This window comes from Geotrypetes seraphini, chromosome 17 (assembly GCF_902459505.1).
Source record: "Geotrypetes seraphini chromosome 17, aGeoSer1.1, whole genome shotgun sequence".
Classification (NCBI taxonomy): Eukaryota; Metazoa; Chordata; class Amphibia; order Gymnophiona; family Dermophiidae; genus Geotrypetes; species Geotrypetes seraphini.
Window position 1 is genome coordinate 8,158,621 of NC_047100.1, and position 25,655 is coordinate 8,184,275.

The following is a 25,655-nucleotide window of genomic DNA, read 5'->3' on the forward strand; positions in this document are numbered from 1 at the left end:
AGCATCAGAAAGTCTTGTCATTCAGTATGACAAATCAAAAAACTGAAGTCACAATGAAAAAAAAACTTTTCCCAAACTGGTGGAAAAGAAAACACATACAGATGTGGGTGATTCGGTGTAAGAAGGGCTGGGGAGGGCATCACTGGGAACTCCACTAACTCGAAACATGACGTTACTGGCCAGACTTTACAGTAGATATCCTGCATACAATAGGATGGTTGGCTAGGCTGGAGTGAGCTTAGATGGCAACTTCAGCATTTGGAACCTAGGACAATACCAGATGGACTTTAGTCTATGACCCAAAAATATCAAAGAAGAGACAAGTTAATTTAATCATGTATTTTTAATGCGAATAACTAATGGACAGACTGGATGGACCGGTCAGGTCTTTATCTGCCGTCATTTACTATGTTACTAACATCTAAGCTACACAGTGGCATAACGAGGGTAGGAGGCACCCAGGGTGGAGGTGCACTTCTGTGTCCGTCCGTCCCCCCTCCCCCGCTGTGTATGCATGCACTCCCTCCCCCGCCGCCATAACCAGGACCCCCCCTGACATCATGTGCCCCTGCCTTACAATCATCCCTCCCCCTCCCACAAAATCCTGTTAAGTCTAGTGGGCTGGGGGGTTCAGATCAGACTCACCACCCCATACCTTTTGTAGAAAATCAGGCAGGAGGGATGCTCTTTCCCTCCTGTCTTGAAGGGCTGCCTCTTCGAAATGGTGGCTATTCCCCCTCCCAGGGCATCCTGGATGCACCGGAAGAGGGCTAAGGTCCTGATTGCTGGTGATGCACTAGGAGAGGGGCATTAGGCGTCTGAGGCAATCAGGACCTCCCAGGATGCACCGGGAGGGAGACAGGCCACCACTATGAAGAGGCCACCCTTCGAGGCAGGAGGGAGTGGGCATCCCTCCTGCCTGATTTTTGATGAAAGGTAAGGGGAGGTGGAGTGTTCTTGAGCTGGGGGGAGTCTGATCCGAACCCCCCCCAAGCCCACTAGACCAGTAGGATTTGGGGGGGAGGGGGGCGCTTGGTGTTTGGGGTGTCAAGGGAAGAGAAGGCATGCAGGCGACAAAGGGGTAGGAGAGATGGAAAGATGCTGGTGCCCGGGCAGTTCCCTCCCCGTTTCCTACACCCAGCAGACTTGTTAGACTGAGCATGATTTTTTTTCCCCCCCTCCACCAGTTTGGGCCAAATATTTTTCATTTTGACTTTATTTTGATCTTTTATACTGAACTACAAGACTTTCTGGACCCTGATGCAGGCGGAGACGCTGAAACACGGCCCATGTCGAGTCCAAAGTAGAATTACCCAGACCTTTAATGCCCTTTGAGTTTCTTTTGTGGTTGGTACTTGAACCCCTCTTTCTCTTCTACGCTCCATCCTGGCTCTATGTCATGATGTCGTCCGCTTGTGTCTCTCATATTCTGTTTGTCAACAGAAAATGATGAAAATTGCATTGCTGAAATCTTAGCTGGTGTAAAAATGTACTGCTGTCTCAAAGTTCACCTAATATCCCCGTTACAATGACAGTGCAATACTCCACGGAAACTCACATATTAGCCACTCAGTGTCCCTAACAAACCCTCTCTTTGAGTGGCATATAATAGCTGTGTCCCAGTGAACATTTACAGGGCACAGGGCCAACAAATGCCATCCCGCCCCCCTCCTCCTGCCTCAGTGAATCCAACACCTGAGGGTGCATGCAGGGGGGGGTATTAAGGTGAAGAGAAAAGGGGGCAGTTCAGTCACTCACAGGCTTCTGGGGATTCCTGGAAAGGGCAAATTTTCAAGCGCTTGCTATCGGCGGGCAGGTAGCACATCTGTGAAAAGGAAAAATTACAGAGCAGCACAGATCAGAGTCTCCCTTAAAAACCTCGGCAACCTCACCTAATACATTAGAAAACTTCAGTCTACTAGGCAAACTTTCAACACACACAAAACCCTCTGAGCTGCAACTGCCACAATGATTTTATCCGAAAGGCGCAAAGATGTTAAAAGATACAGAATCATAAGGGCTGATATTTAAAAACACATATGTGCTTTTCAATTCAGAAGGATAGGAAGGCATCAATTCTAGCCATCCATATTGTTGAATGGGCATAATTTTCGCTCTTAATTTTAGGTTGCACCTATCATTAGAAACCCAGAAGGCACCTGTGTGGAGTCTATTTCATAAAGCATATATTTTCCTTTATAGCAGTCTAGATATATGCATAGGAGCTTAGGTACGAGCGCAGAGCTAGGCTGAACACATGTGCCTAAGTTCTGGTAATCTCTGCAAAACTAACAGTATTCTGCCAGTGATGCATAGTAACTGTAGGCCTCACCCCGACACCCCCTGCAAACTATGCGCAAACGAGGGGGTCGCTGAAAAGTTCTCAACCCAACCAAGAAGAGAATGATGTGGAGCCATGAAACTTACAAGTTATTCCACACTTTTCATTTCATATCATTGAAACAAAAAGTGTCAAGAAAAATGTGGAATAATTCGTAAGTGTTTCAAGTTTCTGTACAATTGGTCATGCACTGGGAAGGAGGCCTAAGACTCCAGTTGGCCCAGGTGCCTAAGGCCCCTCCTATGGGAGCCAATCAGGGCCTTAGGCCCCTCCCATGGGAGCCAATCAGGGCCTTAGGCCCCTCCCCGGTGCATCCCTCAATACACTGGGAAGAGGAAAGCCCGCCATTTTGCAGTTGCGGGCCTGCCAGCAGGGGGGACTGAACATTGCTCTTGCCGGACATCAGATAAAGGTATGGGGGGGGGCTTTCGGGGTGGAATCGGGGATGATCAGGCCAGTGTCAGGAGAGAGAGTGGGCATCCCTCCTGCCTTGGACTGTGTCGAGAGGGTTCACCGTTACGGCAGGAGGAATTGGGCACTCCTCCTGCCGCAGACATTTGGTGGGTGGGGGGGGGGGGGCTTCAGGGCTCAATCTTAACTGGGGCTTATTTTTTGGATAGGGTTTATATTAAGAGCATCTTGAAAAATCATGCTAGGGCTCATTTTCCGGTTAGGTCTTATTTTCGGGTAAATACGGTAGTAGTAAGATTCTAATCCTTCTACTTGGTGGTACTTTCTTGAGAGTGAAAGAAGGGGGATTTTTCCATGGTGAACCTGCGGCCCACAGTCTGGCTGGGTTGCAGAAGAAACGAGAAAACATACCTCAATGCAAAGACAGGGGACCAGGTATCCATAGTGCAAGGTGAAGTTCTTTGACCGGGACGCGCGAATCTGTAAAAAAGAAAAGGAATGAAAAAGATTTTTACACAGCTCATCTCCGAAGGACAAGATAGAACAGCACCCTGAGGTTGTGGGTTCGAATCCCGCCACTGCTCCTTGTGACCCTGGGCAAGTCACTTAATCCCCATTACCCCAGTTACATTAGATAGAGTGGGAGCCCGCCGGGACAGTTAGGGAATAATGCTGGAGCACCTGAATAATTTGTAATCTGCACAGAATTATAGGCTATGCGGAATATAAAATTATTTTATGAAAAAAAAAAACCAAACCAAGAGGAAAAGTTCTTCTGGATAGGATGGTGGAACATGCATTACAATTTCCCATTCGGAGAAAGCTAATCGATATCCAGGGTGGGTCCCTGATGTTCCCATTCTCTCCCCCTGTCTGTCCTCCCCCATCCCACACACATCCTTATCTATATTCAGGAAACTTATCAAGACAAACTAATGCCGTAACGGATCATTTCAATCTATTCCCGGATCCTATAACTTTCTGATTGAATAATAATCTTACAATTTGCCCCTGTTTGTTTCTAATCATATAATTCTCCTGGATACCTCTTTCGTAATCCACCTAGAACTGCACGGTAATGGTGGAATAAAAGTCACTAATGTAACGCAATCTATATTAAAAAAGAACTAAGTCAAGTCATTGGCAGAAAGTCCACTGTACTAATAAACTGTTGACTTCTTCTTCTTTCCTAACTGGCCTTTGTTTTGTATCGACCCCTTATGACTTTGAAGACAATACAAAAAATGTTCAACAGAATCTACGCGGGCCCCTGAGGCTCCTGTTGTCTCCCCTTGTTACACCCCTATCATCTCTAGAAAAAAAAGAGCTATTCATTCATCGGTAGGAACTGTTGATTTCTCCTCTTTCCTTAAAGCAGATTCAGGCATTGAACACAGACCGGCAAAGCCACCGGGGTTTGTGCCTTACCAGCTGGAAGGAGTGGCCCTTTGGCTCCTCACACACCCTGGCCTGCTGATAACAGAGTCTGGCTTTTACATCAGGTCCCACGGGGACAGAAACATGGATTGCCCGCTCTTCCGGGACCAGCACATAGGTAAATGCAGGAACTGGGGAGAGAAAATAAAAGCATCACTTCCAGAAAAAAGGAGGACAGTTTGGGACATCCGGGTTTTACTTCCACTGAAAGCAATGGAAGTAAGGACGACGGATTGAGACATCCGGGTTTTACTTCCACTGAAAGCAATGGAAGTAAAATCTGAATGTCTCAATCCAACCTCCTTTTTCTGGAGACATATGGTAACCCTAACTATATAATAATAATAATAATAACAACTTTATTCTTGTATACCGCATTACCATGGAAGTTCTATGCGGTTAACAGATGAAGAGACTGTACATTTACAGCGAAGTTACATTTTCGGCGATGCTACGTTTACATTTTTTGACGATACATTTACGGTGAAGTTATTTTACAACTAGGTTACATTTGCGGTAAGGTACATACAGCGGTGTTACTTATAGCAGTGTTACATACGGTGGTGATGAGTCTGGAGGTAAGTCGAGGTTAGAGGAGGAGGCAGGGAAGGGGGGGGGGAGAAGTTAGAGGAATTTGTCAAAAAGGTAGGTTTTGATTGACTTCCTGAACATTTGATTGGGGGGGGGGGGGGAATTGGAGATGAGGGTTATGAGGCATTTGTTCCATTTGCCCGCTAGGGATCTGTTGAGGAATTTCTGGTAGAGGCAGCCCTTCAGGGAAGGAAAGGAAAACAGGTAGGTGTTTCGTGTATGAGAGGGGCCTGCAATTTCAAGGTGCTCAGATAGGTAGATTGGTGAAGAGCCTGCTAAGGTTTTGAAGCAGATGCAAGCGAATTTAAAGATGATTCTTGCCTCCACCGGCAGCCAGTGGAGTTTAGTGTAATAGGGGCTAATGAGGCCGAAGATGAGGCGGACAACAGCATTTTGAACTATAAGAACATAAGAACATAAGAACTGCCATCTCCGGATCAGACCCATGGTCCATCGAGTCCGGCGATCCGCACACGCGGAGGCCCTGTCAAGTATACACCTGATGTAGTTTTAGTCACCCATATCCCTCTATGCCTCTCATAAGGAGATGTGCATCTAATTTGCCTTTGAATCCCAGCACAGTGGATTCCGCAATAACCTCCTTTGGGAGAGCATTCCAGGCGTCTACCACTCGCTGCGTAAAACAGAACTTCCTGACATTTGTCCTGGACTTGTCCCCCCTTCGCTTCAAACCATGTCCTCTTGTCCGTGTCGCGTTGGACAATGTAAATAATTTATTTTCCTGCTCTATTTTATCGATGCCTTTCAGCATTTTGAACGTCTCAATCATGTCTCCTCGCAGCCTTCTCTTCTCAAGGGAGAACAGTCCCAGTTTCTTGAGTCGTTCCTCATATTCCAAGTTCTCCATACCTCTTATTAACTTCGTTGCTCGTCTCTGCACCCTCTCCAACAGTTTTATATCCTTCTTTAGGTTGGGAGACCAATGATGGTGTTTTTATAGGCTCCCAGGTATATGATGTTACAATAGTCCAGTATGCTTAAGATTAGTGATTGGACCAGTAGACGGAAGGAGAGGTGGTCGAAGTGGCGTTTAATGGTGCGAAGTTTCCAGAGGGAGCAGAAACATTTTTTGACCTGGGCACTGGTATGATCTTCGAAGGTCAGGCATCTGTCTAGGATGACTCCAAGGATTTTTATGGTGGGGTTGATGGGATAGTCTAGGCCGTTCAATTTCAGGGAAGTGTTTGTTAATTTATGGGTAGGACTTGCCAGGAAAATTTTGTTTTTTTTCGGTAAACATACACACAATACACCTTGTATAGGCAATGAGGCACATATTTTATAAAAACCATACCGGTGCCTAATGTATTCAATGGAATATATCGATTTGAATTTTCAAATTGGTGAAATTATTTGTAATGTATGTATTATATAATTGTTTTACTTTGTTCCTTCAATAAAAAAAAAGTTTAAAAGTGCAAAACGGCATTTAAAAATAAATGGTTTAAAAAAAAAAATGTAGGTGCCTGCATCATGGCAATGGAGGTGATTTACAATACCTAATCCCGCTGTAGGCGTGGCTAATGCCAGAAGTGGCACTAGATGTCATAAAGTGCCTCTGTAGCCACAAGTCACACGAAAGGTTGGGTGCTGGAAATGTTAAGCCTTGAAAACCCTGGCCTACATATCTGGCACTTACCTTTTACGAAGCCGCGATACTACAAATGGCACCAGTGCGTGATAACCAACGCGATCGGTGGAGATTTTTTTAGGTGACCGGTTTGTTGGATCTGGCCCTGAATGGCAACAGCAAAGGATGAGTCCGCTGAAAAGAGCAGTTGCTGTAGATAGAAGCAACTTTTGTATAACAATGTCCAGTGGTTCAGATATTAAATACTACGCCCGGTATATTTTGGCATAAATAATGCCTGTCATGGAGGCAAATAAAAAAAACACTCCTAGGGTATATGGATTATACCTCAAAATATAAAAAGGGGCATATAAACAGAATATAAAATATAAAATGATATCCAAAATCATGCAAAAGGAAAAATCAAATCAAGTCAAAATAAAATCAAGATGCAACTAAAAGTGCATGAAAAAGAAAAAGGTGAATCTAAAAAACCTCACATAATTATAAAACAGTTCACATTAAATTGAAACCACTAATTGTTCCAAAAGCTGCCTACAGAGGGCTCCTCAAGCCCAGTGGGTAGTGTTCAAAAAGAACTGCTTTGTAGTTCTGCAGGTCACATAAAAATAAATTTACACACAATAGCAACTGTAATAGAAATCTGTAATATTTATCAGGGAAACAATTAACCAACTTATTAGGACCACCTAGTACCGGTCTCATAGAAGGATCACAAAAAAAAGTCTACTCAAAAAAAAAAGCTATAATTAATATAAAAGAGCTTACAATCTAAACAGACAAGCCAGATAAACAGGATGTTATGGATACAGTTAAGGGGAACGGTTATTCTGCTGGCTGGGTTAGAGGGCAGAAGGGAGTACAGGACAATCATGCCATTGTGACATCACTGATGAGGTTGGTTCTTATTGGTGGAATGAGGCCTTATGACATCACAGTCTCAGCTCTGTTTTCCAAAGACTGAAACTCTTCACGCTACTAGTACTATGAATTATTTCTAAAGCGCTACCAGACGAACGCAGCACTGTACAGAGTCACAAAGAAGACAGTTCCTGCTCAAAAGAGCTTACGGTCTAAACAGGCACGACAGACAAACAGGATGTCATGGATACAGTTAAGGGGACCGGTTAATCAGCTGGCTGGGTTGGAAGGCAGAGAAGTAGGGTTAAGGATTGAAAGCTATATCAAAAAGGTGGGTTTTCAGTCTGCTTTTAAAAAAGGGAAGGGAAGGGGCTTGACGGACAAACTCGGGTAATTTATTCCAGACATAGGGGGCAGCTAGATGAAAGGAACGAAGTCTGGAATTGGCAGTGGAGGAGAAGGGTAAAGTTAAGAGTAACTTCTCTGAGGAACGGAGTTCTCTGGGAGGTGTATGAGGAGAGATATTGAGGGGCGGCAGAATGAACACACTTGTAGGCCAGCAATAAGATCTTGAACTGTACGTGATGGCCTATCCTGGTGCCTTTCTTGGAGACACTGAAGAAAAAAAGCCCAAGGCAGCCTCACTGACGAGAAGAGCACAGCACAACAGAGAGTCGTGAGGATAAGATGTCAATTCAGCCACGGGTGTAAATTCAAAACACACTGCGAAGACTCGACACTGACAGTATTTCGGCGTCTATGCCTTTGTCAAGAGTCTCAAAGGCTTATGACTCTATCCCATGAATACAGCATTCAACACAGGTCAATGTAAGGAGTGAACAGAGCAGTGACTGGTGTCCAAAGCAAAGTTGAGGGTCATGAGTGAGAAGAAGCCAGTCCACAGGGTGAAAGCACTTAAGAGAAGTTCTGCGACGTCATTGTTCAAGACACATAAAGTTGTCCTATTTGAATGATGACATCACAGAACTTCTCTTTTCTTATCTTTTCCAAAGAACTGTTAAGCCATAAGCATAAGGTGACAGTCGGGTCTTTAGCTCTAGTTTCGTGAATTGAATCCGATCACTACAATTGTCGCAACTGACCCACCAAAGCAGAAGACATGAGCTGGGAGTCAACCTTCCCGTCCCCAGCATGACAGTCCACAGTGCCATCGCCCAACCACTGGACCAACTAAACACATTTCAAAGACGACACTCAATAGGAGGGTCAACAATTTAGCCCCTAACTGGGAGCCTTCAGTCCCGAGTCTTACCAGGATCTTCTCCCTCAGCTGAGTATGTTTGATTCACTTTAAAGCCATAATTTGGGATGGTGACGAGAGAGACAACAACAGCATATCCAACCTTTGCCTTGAAACAGTCATACTGTATCTCCACCTGCAAAAAGGCAGAGGAAATGGTCAGAGAGCAACATCTCAGGCGGAAAATGCTTATTTTATCAAGGTGTTGGAAGTCTATACAGGAACAAAACAGGAGTGGGGTGGGACAATGGGCCTTCCACCACACAAAGCCAATGGGTGCCGTTTAAAACTATTTATTCATGTCCAGATTGAACAGTCCAAACCCCAACACAGTACTGTGTTTCGGTGTGGATAACGCCTGCATCAGGGGCTGGAGCCCTTGAGGACTGGAGTTGCCCACCCCTGAGCTAGAGGTACAGTGGTGGGGGGGGGGACGGAGGAGGAGGAGTGTGGCGCAGTGGTTGGAGCTACATCCTCAGCACCCTGGGGATGTGGGTTCAAATCCTGCGCTGCTTCTTGTAACCCTGGGCAAGTCACTTAGTCCTCCATAACCCCAGGTACGTTAGACAGATTGTGAGCCAAGCAGGACAGATAGGGAAAATGCTTGAGTACCTGATTGTAAAACTGCTTAGATAACCTTGATGGGTGGTATATTAAAACGTAATAAACTTGAGGACACCAAGAAGTGCCCCCACCAATATGACGCCCAGGGTGGACCACCCCTTCCCCCCTTATTATGCCAGTGGATGGGACACTGCATTTTTTTGGTTTTTCTGAAGTCTAGTTATTTACCAGTACACGGTCCAAAGTCAACTCAACTTCAAGCAGTTTCTACTTTCACTTACCAGCTCTGGGATGGTGGAATTTCTCAGTTTTGTAATTCGAACTGTTTTGTGCTGGTTGGATGAACGTTCTAGAAAATGAATTTCAAAGCCACGTAGATCTAAATAGCCTAAAAGAAAAATCAATTAGGCAAGACAAGAATAGTGAGAGAGGAAGTGAAAACTGCATCACAATTCATGTTGTGTTAGTTTAACAATTGACTTGCAAAAAAAAATTTTTTTTTTTCAAAGTATTTTTGGTCAACTGTAATAATACTAGTAACTTTATAACTCTGACAAAACTTTAACCACTGCGTTGTCCAGAGCTCCTGGCAACAATCAAAAATTTTACTGAAAACCAGCCTCAGAGACGAAGGCAAGGCAATAAGGGGCAAATTCTATACGAAGCGGCCAAGAGTTGGGCGCCGATCTAGGCGCCGTTCAGCGCGATTCAAGCACAATTGGATGCTGGTTAGTGAATCGCGCTGAGCGGCACCTATATTGGAGGCGCCCAGTAAATAGGCCAGGTCTAGGCGCAACTAGAAGTTAGGCGCCCGTGCGAGCGCTTAAGCGCGCTTAAGAGCAGTGATTCTGCAAGACGGCGCCTCAACATGTAGCCACGCCCAACATGCATAGCGCCTATTTTTTTGAAGGCCACCTAAATTTCTAGAGGCGCCTTGTTACGGAATCGCACTTTCTTAATAGGCGCCTATGTTTCAATCAGTGCCGATTAAAAAGCTTAATTGAACTTCTTGTTTAATTAAGATAGGCACCTATCTATCTCTGAAATAGGCGCCTAACTTTAGGCGCTGGTTACAGAATTTGGGCCTAAAGGCCTAAGCCCAGCAGTTCTCAGCTAACCGGCTGAAGGGCATCAACCATCGGCTACTCTTGCGGCCGGTGGTAGACACAGGGGGGGGGAAAAAAACCTCAAACCATGAGGAAAAACCCGTGCTGCACCGGTTATAGAGCACATATAATAGTGCTCCAACCCCAAGATAGTGTTCAAAAGCGTGGTAATACAAAAAACCACCACACACAAAAAAATACAAAAATAAGCCCAAGCACTTAGCTGCACAAAGTCGGGGCGCCCTTTCGGAGGGAATTGTTCATGAGCATTACCTCACTGACACTTTCCACCGTTCAAAGTCCACTAGTCCAATTGCACTTAATTTTGTTTTACCCTTATTTAATTATAATAAGCCTTCAGGCTGCATCGCTAAGCCACAATATTCAGTAGCTTAGAAAGATATGAATTCATGGGCGTCGGAACAGGGGACATGGCCCCTCCACAAAAAAAAAAAAAAAAATTGGCAGGCTAAAAAGAGATAGCTCTCCTGCCTCCCCCACCCTGTGGCATAGCGAGGGTGAGAAGTACCTGGAGCGGTAGTGCCCTTCCCCTGACCTCTTCCCCACCCGCCCTGCTGCACCCCACCCATACTTTTTTAACTTTGGCACGAGCAGCCACCAACTTACTGCCTGCGTCGTCTTCAGTGATCTCCCTGATGTCACTTCCTAGGTGCGAGTCCCAGAAGTGACGTCGGAGAAGCCAACGCAGGCGGTAAGTTTGTGGCTGCTTGCAAAGTTAAAAAGGTATGGGGGAAGGGAAGAGGTGCGCAAGTGGCAGGGGAAGGAATAGAAGTAGAGGTCTGCACGGGGACAGGGATTGCGGGAATCCCCCCCCAGGCTCACGGGACTCCCGCGGGGATCCTCCCCCAGGCTCACGGGACTCTCGCGGGGATCCCCCCAGGCTCACGGGACTCCTGCGGGGATCCCCCCAGGCTCACGGGGATCCTGCGGGGATCCCCCCAGGCTCACGGGGATCCCCCAGGCTCACGGAACTCCCACGGGGACCCCCCAGGCTCGCGGGGATCCCCCCCAGGCTCATGGGACTCCCGCGGGGATCCCCCCCAGGCTCACGGGACTCCCGCGGGGATCCCCCCCAGGCTCACGGGACTCCCGCGGGGATCCCCCCAGGCTCACGGGACTCCCGCGGGGATCCCCCCAGGCTCACGGGACTCCTGCGGGGATCCCCCCAGGCTCACGGGACTCCTGCGGGGTTCCCCCCAGGTTCACGGGACTCCTGCGGGGTTCCCCCCAGGTTCACGGGACTCCCGCAGGGTTCCCCCCCAGACTCACGGGACTCCCGCGGGGATCCCCCCCCAGGCTCACGGGACTCCCGTGGGGATGGAACCGGGGTTCCTGAGGCCTGGAAAGAGAATTAGAAGATAGACAAAGGCAGATGGAAAAACAAAATATCCCACCAGCTACAGCAGGGGAGATGTTCATTTTGAGGGGGGCCTAAGCTCAAGATGGAAGGCCCAGTCCCTTCTCATGGTTATGTCAACAATTGTGTTTAGTACAAAATGAATTACATGCTGAGTTTGTTTTGGGGTTTCCAGGTCAGTTTTGGAACATTTTTCTTATGCAACTCTTGTCCTGAACAGTGCCTCTCTCAATTCTGCTTTAAATGATTTTGACACGTTATTTCTTGATTTTTTACTCATTGCTGCATTAAAAACCTTTTTGTGGATCTTGGAAAGACCTCTCACAAGTTACCTATGCCAGATGGTGGAACCAAATTTGTTTGCTCTACAGGAAAACAGCCACCAAAGCCTGCCCTCACCCCAATCTTTGCCCGGGTAAAAAGCTAAGCCTTTACTCTGACCTCGAATAGAATGCCAAACCAATCAACAATGCAGTCAAAGCCTCAGCTCCAAAACAAATTAAGCCCCTCAGTACCTGTCGTGTCCATGGAGATGTGGGCTCGGATGCATGGTAAACACTCCTCCGACGATTCACAGAGCTGCACGGTGGTCAAGGAGAGAGTGGGAGGAGAGGGGTGCAGACCTGGCGGTAGCCTTTCATGCTCTATCGTTTCAGGGAAGACGTAGTCTACACAGCAAAGAAATGGAACGGTTAGTAAGCCAGACCAATGTCAAACCTGCTCTCCATCTCCGAACGTCCTTACACCTAGCCTTGGTTCAGATCTTCCCTTCTAACACCATAAATGCTAAACAACCTTCTGTCCAGTTTAAAAATTAATCTAAAAATATGCCTTAGCTGTGATGTTCCAAATCCACGCACAAATATTGACATTATTATCAAGGTGCCAGAACAATCAATTTATAAATATAGCCAAAATATAAACTTATTTAAGGCTATGAAGCCACCTTGTATGTGATTTTCAAAAATATTTTTTAGAATTTTTTGCCCGACCCTCAGTGGCACCACTCAGGACTCAAACTTCTCATTGTCCTGAGCTTTATGTGTCTGCTCGTCATCGGGACATTTTTCATAGAGCTTTCCGCTATTTATATTTCTATTTATACTTTTCTTATAAAGATACTTTCTTATAAAGATAAATACTTAGCTTAAAATATGGCTAAGTCAGCTGAAGACTTAGCCATATTTTAAGCTAAGTAAGACTTAGCCATATTTTAAGCTAAGTATTTATCTTTATAAGAAAGTATCTTTATAAGAAAAGTATAAATAGAAATATAAATAGCGGAAAGCTCTATGAAAAATGTCCCGATGACGAGCAGACACATAAAGCTCAGGACAATGAGAAGTTTGAGTCCTGAGTGGTGCCACTGAGGGTCGGGCAAAAAATTCTAAAAAATATTTTTTCTAAAAAATATTTTTGAAAATCACATACAAGGTGGCTTCATAGCCTTAAATAAGTTTATATTTTGGCTATATTTATAAATTAGCTGTGATGTTAACATGAACTGTTTACTTGACTGCGTACCAGCTCTCAATAGGTTATGTGTGGTATACTAGCTCAGGGGTAGGCAATTCCAGTCCTTGAGAGCCACAAGGCAGGTCAGGTTTTCAGGATATCCACGATGAATATGTATGAGATGGATATGAATGCACCACCTCCTTGAGATGCAAATGTATCTCATGCATGTTTATTGTGGATATCCTGAAAACCTGACCTGCCTTCGGCTCTCGAGGACCGAAATTGCCCACCCCTGCACTAGACAAAAGGGCCATGTTTCCAAATATACACCCCCCTCCCCCTTTTACAAAACCGCGACAGTGGTTTTTAGCGTAGGCCAGCGCGCTGAATGGTCTGCGCTGCTCCCGACGCTCATAGGAGCTCTTATGAGTGTCAGGAGCAGCGCAGACCATTGAGCGCACTGGCCTGCGCTTAAAAAAAATACTACTGTGGTTTTGTAAAAGGGGGGTTATTAAAAAATGCATCATCAAACACACAAATCAAGATAAAGAACAAGCATAAAAGCCCGAACACACCCAAGCAACAAAGCAGCACAATGTAAGTAAAAAGCAGCAAAGAGGAATTTTTTAAAGAAAGGGTGCCTGAGCTTTAGGATACTGGTAATAAAGTGCTCATAATATGAGAGTGTACAGAAAATGCCATCTGGTACAGGACTGTTGCTTTTTTTTTTTTTTTTTTAATTCAAAATTTTTATTTTAACTTTTACAACACAAAATGAAATCAAAATACATAGCAATGTGTCGTATAAACTTCCACAAGGCATAGTACAACTTATTGGACGGTCTACACAGTTCTTTTGTCCCTGTGAGTGAAATGTCAAGGCCTCAGGACAGGCATACTACAGAAAAAAAGAGGAGAAAAGAAAAAGAGAAGGAAACAGATGTCAAGTAGAAGCAAATCAGCTTAAGTGGACTGTGCAAACCGGTCACGAAATTTCCAGGGTGATGTTAACAGAAGAGGCACAAGAAGGCAATCTGGCAATGTGACCGTTTGCTTTTCAGACTCACCGTATTACGGAACAGAGGAGTGGAAATTGTGACAAATGAGGAAAGCAACTCTGAGCAAACGCCTCTCTGTCTGGGTTTTGGCTTCTCAACCCGCGGTGTCGGCAAGTGAAACCACAGCACGTTCAGAGAGACAAGGTTGACGGAACATGCGCCACGTGCATCATTAAGGAGACACCATACAAGTCCTGCAGCAGTTCCACAACAAAACATTCACCTAGCACTGGGCGCTTTTGATTAGGAGGGTAACTGATAAAAATATTTAGTCATGTGTAGATCATTTTTATATGTGAAAAACGGCGATTATAACACTGCACACTTGAATCAGTATATCACTTACATGTTGAACATAGGGCTACCAGATGTCTGGATTTCCTTGGACATGCCCGGGGGGGGTCCGGACAGCTTTTCAACATAATCGTGTCGGGAAGGGGCATTCGTGCAAGAGATAATGGTTACTGTGGATGGGCAGACTAGATGGGCCATTTGGCCTTTATCTGTCATCATGTTTCTATGTACGTTTCTATTTTTTTGCATAAAATATCTTTTTATCAATCTATCAGTGCTGAATGTTCAAGTTCAAGTTCACTTTATTTTGATGAATCGCCTATTTAAAACATTCTAAGCGATGTACAATTAAAAAACAAATTATAAGAGAGCATACAATCATATTAGTAATACATTAATAACAGCAAGATAAATATTTGTTAAATAATTACATAAAACAGAAAAGATCTCTATACATAATGTTAAAAACAAACATGAAAGGGGGGAAAAAGTTACAAATTTTTCTCTTGATGGAGGAAGAAACATATATTAGGGAAGAAAACAAAGGGAGGGGAAGAAAAGAGAAGAAAAAAAAATAAAAAAATTAGTCGATAAAGGCATCATTGAATAAGAAAGTTTTTAAAAGTTTTTTTAAAAGAGACAAGATCTCTATCCTTTCTAATAAAAAGAGGCAGAGTGTTCCAGAAAACAAACGTTATACAATACCAAGAAATTTGCTCCATTAAGCAAAACTAATAGCAAATTTGAAGAAAAACGATGCTTTGTGTAATCAGTGACTTTGAGCAACCACAGGATGAGCTTAAAAAAAAAAAAAAAAAATGTTTTTAATTATTTTCTGATCAAGCACAATCAAATTCAGGGGAAAAAACTTTGCAGTTTTTCCAACTTTAGGTTTTTCTGGACAACCCTGTCGCGTGACATAGCCAGTCGGGCCCTAAATAGCAGGTCTGTCTTTAGCCACTATGACTTATCCAGGGTTCATAGACAACGGCGCGAAAGACAAAGGCGCGCCCGGACAATTGAGCGCAGCGCGGAGGTGCGCGCCGCTCTAAATTACTGTTTTTAGGGCTCCGACGGGGGGGGGGGGCGTGGGGGGAAACCCCCCACTATACTTAATAGGCATCGCGCCGGCGTTATGGGGGGCTTGGGGGGTTGTAACCCTCCACATTTTACTGTAAACTTAACTTTTTCCCTAAAAACCCCCCACAACGCGGCGCGATGTCTATTAAGTAAAGTGGTGGGGTTCCCCCCATTGTCGGAGCCCTAAAAACAGTAATTTAGAGCAGCGTGCGCCTCCGCGCTGTGTTCAATTGTCTGGGCGCGCCTTTGTCCCGGCGCGCTTTTGACCTGACACCCTTATCCAGTCAACTGTTGAATATTGGCTTGGCCGGCTATGTCTACCACGGCTGAGCTTAGACCAGAAATTCAATGCCAGTGGCCATTCAATTTCCGAGTTTGACACCAACCACGGGAGGTAGCCAGGCTGCCTCCTACAGTCTGAATTAGAGACGGACACAAGGGCATTGTTAGTCGGATGCCCGACGTCCTAATGCCCTTGTACAGAACCATGGTGAGGCCTCATCTGGAGTACTGCGTACAATTCTGGAGGCCACATTACCGTAAAGATGTACTGAGAGTCGAGTCGGTACAGCGGATGGCCACCAGGATGGTCTCGGGGCTTAAAGATCTATCATACGAAGAAAGACTGAACGAATTGCAGCTATACTCTCTTGAAGAACGCAGGGAGAGAGGAGACATGATTGAGACGTTTAAGTATGTCACTGGTCGTATCGAGGGAGAAGATGATATTTTCCTTCTTAAAGGACCCTCCGCCACAAGAGGACACCCGCTGAAAATAAAGGGCGGGAAGTTTCATGGCGACACCAGGAAATACTTCTTCACCGAAAGAGTGGTTGACAGCTGGAACAAGCTCCCAGTGCAGGTGATCGAGGCCAGCAGCGTGCCGGATTTTAAGAACAGATGGGATGCTCATGTCGGATCTCTACGAGGGAAAGGTCATCAGAGAGCGATTAAATAGGGGGGGGGGGGGTCAGCGGTGTGGGCAGACTCGATGGGCTTCGGCGTCTTCTATCCACTGCGGCCAGCCCTAGCAGAAACAGGAAGTAGTCAGAGAGGGCGGACAGCAGTGGACAGAAGACGGCGAGGCCAGCGGTAGCGCAGTGCAGCGCTTTTCTCTGAATTTAAACGCGGGTGAGCCGGCGAGAAGGAGGAGGCTTAAAAGTAGCTGGTTTTGGCGATGAGTGAGGGCGGGAGGGGGGGAGTCGCTGGCTGTGCTGTGCCTCTCTGTGTTCGAGAGCTTGCCTGCGCTTCCTCGCAGCAGCAGTTGGTGAGTGAGAGCGGGAGGAGGGGAGTGGCCAGAATGTTCCCTGCCGCCGGGTTCTAAAATGGAACACGGCCACGGATCACACACCACAGCGGCAGGGATCACACTGTTTTAACTGCACATACGCCGGTAAGCTTTTATTATATAGGATTCACAGAGAAAAATTTTATCACATGTTAACTGTACTTCAGATAATGGGATGTTTTTTTCCTAGTACTATTGAGGGAGGGGTTAAGTGCACCACATTTATCTGTTTTATTAAGAGGGCTGCATTTCCCTTCCCCTTTTACAAAACCATAGCATGGTTTTTAGTGCCGGTAATAGTTCCAACACTCATAGGAATTATATGAGCGTTGGAGCTGTTACCACCACGGCTGGCGCTAAAAACCGCAGCTACGGTTTTGTAAAATACAATACCTCATGGAAGTTCAGAGCTGTTTACAGAAAAACAAACGAGCTAATACTTTATAAACTGGTTAGCAAATAGTTATAAAAGGGGTGGTTAGTTAATTGCACTTAAAGTCTGGCTCCAAACATAATTGGTGCTAAGTGTGACCTTATAATGTGCCTCCAAAAGCTGTTGTCTGCATGCATGGTATGGCTATTTGTGCCCCATTTTCATTTCTTCTCTTTTATTTACAAGGCTACATTGGTTGCCAGAGGATGTGGTAAGAGCGGATAGCGGGGTTGGTTTTAAGAAAGGTTTGGACAAATTCCTGGAGGAAAAGTCCATAGTCTGTTATTGAGAAAGACATGGGGGGAAGCCACTGCTTGCCCTGGATCGGTAGCACTGAATGTTGCCATTCTTTGGGGTTCCAGAATCTTGCTATTCTTTGAGATTCTGCCTGGAATCTTGATAACTCTTTGGGGTTCTAGAATCTTTTGTTACTCTTTGGGGTTCCAGAATCTTGCTATTCTTTGAGATTCTGCCTGGAATCTTGATAACTCTTTGGGGTTCTAGAATCTTTTGTTACTCTTTGGGATTCCGGAATCTTGCTATTCTTTGAGATTCTGTATGGAATGTTGCTACTCTTTGGGATTCTAGAATCTTGTTACTCTGGGATTCCAGAATCTTGCTATTCTTTGAGATTCTGAATGGAATGTTGCTACTCTTTGGGATTCTAGAATCTTGTTACTCTGGGATTCCAGAATCTTGCTATTCTTTGAGATTCTGTATGGAATGTTGCTACTCTTTGGGATTCTAGAATCTTGTTACTCTGGGATTCCAGAATCTTGCTATTCTTTGAGATTCTGTATGGAATGTTGCTACTCTTTGGGATTCTAGAATCTTGTTACTCTGGGATTCCAGAATCTTTCTATTCTTTGAGATTCTGAATGGAATGTTGCTACTCTTTGGGTTTTGGCCAGGTACTAGTGACCTGGATTTGCCACCGTGAGAACGGGCTACTGGCTTGATGGACCATTGATCTGATCCAGTAAAGCTATTCTTATGTCCTTACTGATTTAAGTCGTATCATGTCTTATATGAAGGGGTTCCTTCGTACCTGTCTGCTTTACCATATCCTCACAGTCCTGGTTATTCTCGTCAATGACTTCATGAACGTTGCTAATTCTGCTTCCTCCTTCCCGAGCCCATCATGAATCCGCTCGCCCACTCTGCCTTCATTTTCCTTCTTAAAGAACTTTAAAGCTATGCGTAAAACCCCTTTTTTCATTTTGGCTTTTAAATCAGTGTCTTGTGAGTGTCTGAGTTGTTTGCTTTCTGTGTGTGCGAGTCTTTCCTATTTTTTCATAGAGTTTTACTTTTCAGGACTTTTTTATCAATTTAATTTATGAACTGCTTTGTCCTGTTCCCCAGAAAAGGTGGTATAGCAAATTCTCCAAATAACCATAAATGTTTGAGCAAAACTTGCAGGACTTACGAGGCTACTGAAACAGAAAAGCTTAACTTAAATCTTGAATAACTCAGACTGTTACTAAATTAATCAGCGATAAAACAGATACTCACCAATTTCATTATAGTCCTGTCAGGAAAGAAAAAACAAACAGGAAATGAGAGTTTTCAAGGCACCTTATCTCACTGCTTATCTGCTACTACATCACAACCGCAAATAAATTTTTCACAGCAGAGTTTCAAATTAATGATCAGAAGAAAGTAAGCATACAGGATATACAATTAAATGATTTAAAAACCAAAAATAAGATTTTACACCACCCAGGCCTAGATTCATAAAGCAAACCCAAAAAGTCAGGTGTAGACGCATGCGCAGACCATCTGCAGATGCGTTGGGATTGCAGACCTGCGATCCATGCCAGCAGATGGGGGCATTCCTCCGATCGCCCCCCCCCCCTCTGCATATTTGAGTTTAGGGAATTCATCGGACCTGCCCGGATTGGGCCCGATCGGGTATGTTTGTGAATCTAGCCCCTAGTCAATTGCTGGCTGCTTTTACGAGTACAGTAAAAACTTTGGGTTGCAAGTAACGTAGTTTGCAAGAGTTTGGCAAGACGAGCAAAACATCTCATTAAATTTTAACTTGATATACAAGCAATGTGTTGCAATACAAGTACATACAGTACACACAACTGAGCCAATGGTTCTTCTCTCTATCTCTCCGAGTGTAGTGACTGTTCTAAACAAGCAAGGTCTTGCAATATGAGTACGTACAGTATACATGCGTCACATCATCACAGCTGAGCCGATGGTTCTTCTCTCTCTGACGCTGTAAGAGTGTAGTGACTGTTCTAAATGAACGAGGTCTTGCAATACAAGTACATACAGTACACACAACTGAGCCAATGGTTCTTCTCTCTATCTCTCCGAGTGTAGTGACTGTTCTAAACAAGCAAGGTCTTGCAATATGAGTACGTACAGTATACATGCGTCACATCATCACAGCTGAGCCGATGGTTCTTCTCTCTCTGACGCTGTAAGAGTGTAGTGACTGTTCTAAATGAACGAGGTCTTGCAATACAAGTACATACAGTACACACAACTGAGCCAATGGTTCTTCTCTCTATCTCTCCGAGTGTAGTGACTGTTCTAAACAAGCAAGGTCTTGCAATACGAGTACGTACAGTATACATGCGTCACATCATCACAGCTGAGCCGATGGTTCTTCTCTCTCTGACGCTGTAAGAGTGTAGTGACTGTTCTAAATGAACGAGGTCTTGCAATACAAGTACATACAGTATTCTGTATTAAAGTTTTTGGGTTATGGAACGAATCGTCTGAGTTTCCATTATTTCTTACGAGGAAATTCGCTTTGCTATACGAGTGCTTTGGATTACAAGCATGCTTCTGGAACGAATTATGCACGCAAAGCTAGGTTTTACTGTATTTAAGTGATGGTGTTGCTGGGGGTCAGAGAACGAATCCCCTTCTCCTGGAGCCTTTCAATATTCCGAGATCCTTTCATCACCTTATTTGATGAAGCGTTGACTTAGGCCTGGATTCTGTATACGGCACCTAAATTGACCGCTGCCTATAAAAATGGCGCCAGCTGCATGCAAGTCGCACTTAGGTGCCATTAACAGAATCGCAGCTACCGGCCCTTAAGAAATAACGTAGGCACTGGTAATATAGGCCAGGGTTTTTCAAGTCTACATTTCCAGCGCCTATGTTTTTTAAAGAAATGCGCCTAGGGGCGCCTAAGGTCATCTCCATTCCCTAAACACGCCTACTTTGATCTTAGGAGCCCTGCTATAGGCATGATTCCAGACCCTACTTAACTAATTTATTTAAAACATTTATATCCCGCATTTCCCAAAATCAATGCGGGTTACAATCAACGCACAGAAACATAAATAGACAAACAACCAAACAAGTGCAAATTAACAAAAAAAATATTCCAAAGGATTCTCTTATAACTCCCCTAAAAGGAAAATATCTATAAAACTGTAGTATCTTCTCTATATGCTACCAAAGGCCTCCTGAAAGTAATAAGGGGCTCATAATCGAAAGTTAAATGCGTCTAAAAACCCGCCCAAGTCGGCACTTGGTCGATCTAAAAGACAGGTCTTTAGCGCGTCCTGCGGTAAGCCTTTTTCAGAGCACTAACAGGAGGAGATCGTGAACCTAGGATACCAGGGCTCCAATCCTGCTTCTCTCACTAATATGCCCCTTGGAGGATTGCGAACTGGCTGGCATTGGACTGGTATGGCTGGTTTTCAAAACGAGAGGCTGGCAACCAACAGAACAGAAAATTGCCCACTTTAATGTACAGGTTTACTGCCAAACACTAGCTGCCAGACTGGCCAGGAATCCTAGCCAATTCTGATGCCTCTGCACCCTTGCCTACCCTCCCTCCATTTTCATTGTGCACATGCAACCTCCCCCCCCAATCCATTTAATCATTTATTTATTCAATTTTCTATAACGTTCTCCCAGAGGAGCTCAGAAAGGTTTACATGGCTTTATTCAGGTACTCGAAGCATTTTTCCCCGTCTTTCCCCATGGGCTCACACTATCTAATGTACCTGGGGCAATGGGGGGATTCAATGACTTGGCCAGGGTCACAAGGAGCAGGGTGGGTTTGAACCCACAACCTCAGGGTGTTGAGTCTGTAGCTTTAACCACTGCACCACTCTTGAAATCATAATGTAGTAAAAGTGAGCCAAGTCAAGCCATTGTGACATCACTGATGAGGTTGGCTCTTATTGGTGGAATGAGGCATTATGATGTCACAATACCAGCTCTGGTTATCTAAGGCTGAAACTCTTCACACTATTTATTTATTCAATTTTCGATATTATTCTGCCAGGGGAGCTCAGAACGGTTTACATGGATTTATTCAGGTACGCGAAGCATTTTTCCCTGTCTTTCCCCGTGGGCTCACACTCTATCTAATGTAGCTGGGGCAATGGGGGGATTAAATGACTTGCCCAAGGTCACAAGGTGCAGCGTGGGTTTGAACTCACAACCTTAGGGTGCTGAGGCTGTAGCTTTAACCACTGCACCACTCTAGAAATCAAATTGTAGTAAAAGTGAGCCAAGTATAGGACAATCTAGCCATTGTGACATCACTGATGAGGTTGGCTCTTATTGGTGGAATGAGGCATTATGATGTCACAATACCAGCTCTGGTTATCAGAGGCTGAAATCTTTCACACTATTTATTCATTCATTTTTCTATACCATTCTCCCCAGGGAGCTCAGAATGGTTTACATGAATGTATTCAGGTACTCAAGGATTTTGCCCTGTCTGTCCTTGTGGATTCACACTCTATCTAACATATCTGGGACAATGGGGGGATTAAATGACTTGGCCAGGGTCACAAGGAGCAGCGAAGGTTTAGACCCACGAGATGCGTTTAATTTTGCACGTTTTCCCACTGCCACAGAGCCGGTCTAAGAGCTGCAAAATCTCAACCGGGAAAAGCCACGCGCAATCACTTATTCTACAAAGTCCTGCTCATTCACAGAAGCAAGGGCACTCGAGTCCTGCACAGAGACACTTTCCCCCAGCCACCAGAAAGTCCACAAACTCCAGTCAAGGAGTTCAAAATACCTTTTTAAGACAGGATGAGCAGGTTTCTGCTCCCAGCCCATTTTGTGTAAGGGACAGCAATACATTAAAAAAGAAAAAAAAAAACCACAACCCAGCATATAACTTACAGGCTGAGACCAGCTCCCAGGGCCGGATTTTCCTATAGGCTAACTAGGCTTCAGCCTAGGGTCTCAAGATCAAGAGGGGCATACATTCAAATTGTTAGCAAAATTAAAATTACACTATTCTAAAAACAGTGAACACTAAAACACTGAACCGAAAATAAGGAGAAATTCTACGCTTCGGGATCGGAACCGGCTCCGGCCGCAACGGGGCGCCGACTCGGCTTCTCCCTTTCTTTTTCTCGCCCTGGGAGGAGGATCGGGGAGGGAAAGACGTCAGTCCGGAAACAGCTGGGCATAGCCCAGCCCTACGGGGAGAGAGGCAAAACGTGGATCCGTCAGGACAGGGTGGCCCAGACTGGCATCGGGGGGGGGGGGGGCTCAGTGGAAGGGGGATGGGAGGCAGGCAGGCTGGCATCGGAGGGGGGGTGGGGGGGTTTAATGGAAGGCAGGCAGGATGGCATGGGGGTGTTCAATGGAAGGGGGATGGGAGGCAGGCGGGCATCGGAGGGGTTTAAGGTGAGGAAGGACGCACTGGGGGCACTATGGACATAGGAAGGGGCAATGTTGTGTGTTATGTTTGATTAGTTATTGTTACAAGTACTATATATGGTGCTGAGAATAAATGTCCAAATAAGTGTTCTCGACTTTTTTTTATTTGTTATCCGTGTCACATTTTTTTATAAAGGTTAGTACCAATAACAACATGTTTCATTTAACATATTGATATATATCACAGTAATGATGTATTTTATTATCTCTCATGTAATTTACAAACTTAAAAATGGGAGGTGAAAGGGCCTCATAAGTGGAATAGCCTAGGGCCTCTTTTCATCTAAATCCAGCCCTGCCTGCTCCTTAAATTAAATGAGGTCTTCTCATGCAATTGGATGTATTCACGTGGTGGCTCTTCCATATTTAAATAGTACTGCCATCAAACATTGGACCCCCAAGGAAGGCTATTTATAGCCTAAACACGGACCGTGTCGGGTCAGCATCAATTATATAATTGTTGTATAGCAGCTTCACGATTTGTATTGTTAGAGTTTTTTCGTACATATGTACAGTTTGGATCATATGTACATGTTGGTACACAGCCGCTACCTGCATTTTTAGCCGTATATAGTTTTATTTTATATATGCCGTGTTTCCCCAAAAATAAGACCTACCCCCAAAATAATCCCTAGTTAGATAGACCTCCCGAAGCCCCTCCCGAGTGTCAAGTTCCAAGTTTAATAGTCTTCTAAGCGGTTTGTGCATAATAAAATAGGGTAACATGCATTAAAACATAGGATTAAGGTAAAGAATTACATAACAAAATAGGAAAGAGCCATATAGGGGAAATACAAAAGGAAGGTGGATCCATCTGATAACCAAAGCAGAAATGAAGATAATGTCTCATAAGGTAAGTGCATTAGAGGTTGAACGCATCTATAAAAAGAAACGTTTTTAAATTTGGAACGATCTAGCATGAGTTCATCCTGTAGTTCCGGGGGTAATAAGTTCCAAAGTGATAATAATGCCCCCGACACTCCAACTCCATCCCTCCTGACAATAGTGCTGCCTGATTCGACGGCGGCAACCACTTTCTCCCCCCACCCTCCTCCCCCATGTGCAGCAGCTTTCCTCTCCTCTCACCCATCCCCTTGCACAGCTGACCCTCCCACCGCGAGACCGATATACCGTTCCTCCGCTCCCTTCAGAATCGGCGTCAGCACTCTGTGTTGTGGCCTTCCCCACCGGGACCTTCCCTCTGCCGCATCACTGATGATCTCAGTAACACGGTGGCACAGGGACTTTCGTATTGGTTTTTTTGCATGAATATGCTGGGTTTTTTCCTCTGGTTTGGTACTTTGCGTCCATTAACATGCTTTCCTGCGCCAAATTTATCAGTACAGAGGTAGCCCCTGAAGTTCAGCACTATACAGAGAATTCCCCTGTGAAAGTCTGAAACCGAGTCTGCTGAATTTGGCAGGCCCTTTGTGCTACTGACTCAGGATGACTGTCCGCTGTCGTATAGCTGGAGAAACAGGTTCCAGTTTAGTTCTACCACTCCCATCCCCACACACAAATGTTTTGCTCCAGTATATGGGTTAAATTTTGTGTATAGCTCTCCTTCCCGGGTTCTATTTACAAAAATGTTTTCTTCATATTTACAGAATCGTGCTAACCCTAGGAGCGCTGAGGGAGGGATGGAAGGGACAAAGAGGAAGGAGTGGAGGATGTACATGTGAAAGGAACAGGTGAAGAGTGATAGAAGAGAGGAGGGCTGAATGTGTGAGAAAGAGGGAGTCGCGTGCATTTGGACAAGGGAAGTCAGCCGTGTGTAAAGAACTGAAGGTAATAGTGTAATATCATGATAGGATAAAAAGTATAATAAAGTGCAAAAAGAAAAAATGATTAAAAAGGGGGGGGGGGGATTTAGGAATGAGATCAGCAAAAAAAGAAAGAGGTAGTATGATGGAATCCTCTAGAACAAAGTCTGATAAAACAGAGTGGGGAAGAGAAGGAAGCAGAAATCAGAGGGGAAAGGAAAATAGAAAAATGAACTTGAGAGGGATGGGGGATGAAGAGACTGGGCTTACATATGAATTGCCACTGCTGAGTCAGACCAGTGGTCCATCATGCCCATCATGCGGCGGCCCTCTGGTCTAAGACCAGCACCCTAACTGAGACTAGCCCTACCAGCGCACGTTCTTGTTCAGCAGAAACTTGTCTAACTTTCTCTTGAATCCTTGGAGGGTGTTTTCCCCTATAACAGCCTCTGGAAGAGCGTTCCAGCTTTCTACCACTCTTTGGGTGAAGAAGAACTTCCTTACGTTTGTACAGAATCTATCCCCTTTCAACTTTAGAGAGTGCCCTCTTGTTCTCCCTACCTTGGAGAGGGTGAACAACCTGTCCTCATCTACTAAGTCTATCCCCTTCAGTACCTGGAATGTTTCGATCATGTCCCCTCTCAATCTCCTCTGTTCGAGGGAGAAGAGGCCCAGTTTCTCTAATCTTTCGCTGTACGGCAGCTCCTCCAGCCCCTTAACCATCTTAGTCGCTCTTCTCTGGACCCTTTCGAGTAGTAACGTGTCCTTCTTCATGTACGGCGACCAGTGCTGGACGCAGTACTCCAGGTGAGGGCGTACCATGGCCCGGTACAGCGGCACGATAACCTTCTCTGATCTGTTCGTGATCCCCTTCTTTATCATTCCTAGCATTCTGTTTGCCCTTTTTGCTGCCGCCGCACATTGTGTGGACGGCTTCATCGACTTGTTGATCAGAACTCCCAAGTCCCTTTCCTGGGAGGTCTGTCCAAGTACCGCCCTGGACATCCTGTATTCGTGCATGAGATTTTGGTTACCGAAATGCATCACTTTAC

General features: G+C 45.0%; 1 protein-coding gene across 1 annotated transcript in view; it reads right to left on the reverse strand.

Moving 5' to 3' along the window:
- IL17RC (interleukin 17 receptor C) overlaps positions 1-25,655 on the reverse strand; it is a 133,025-nt gene that overhangs the window by 91,153 nt on the left and 16,217 nt on the right. The window contains exons 2-8 of the mRNA XM_033925993.1: positions 18,686-18,701; positions 12,078-12,230; positions 9,360-9,466; positions 8,527-8,650; positions 4,181-4,320; positions 3,164-3,232; positions 1,759-1,825 (exon numbers count right to left, since the gene is read on the reverse strand). Of these exons, the coding sequence (XP_033781884.1) occupies positions 1,759-1,825; positions 3,164-3,232; positions 4,181-4,320; positions 8,527-8,650; positions 9,360-9,466; positions 12,078-12,230; positions 18,686-18,701 (676 nt within the window). The remainder of the gene's footprint in view (positions 1-1,758; positions 1,826-3,163; positions 3,233-4,180; positions 4,321-8,526; positions 8,651-9,359; positions 9,467-12,077; positions 12,231-18,685; positions 18,702-25,655) is intronic.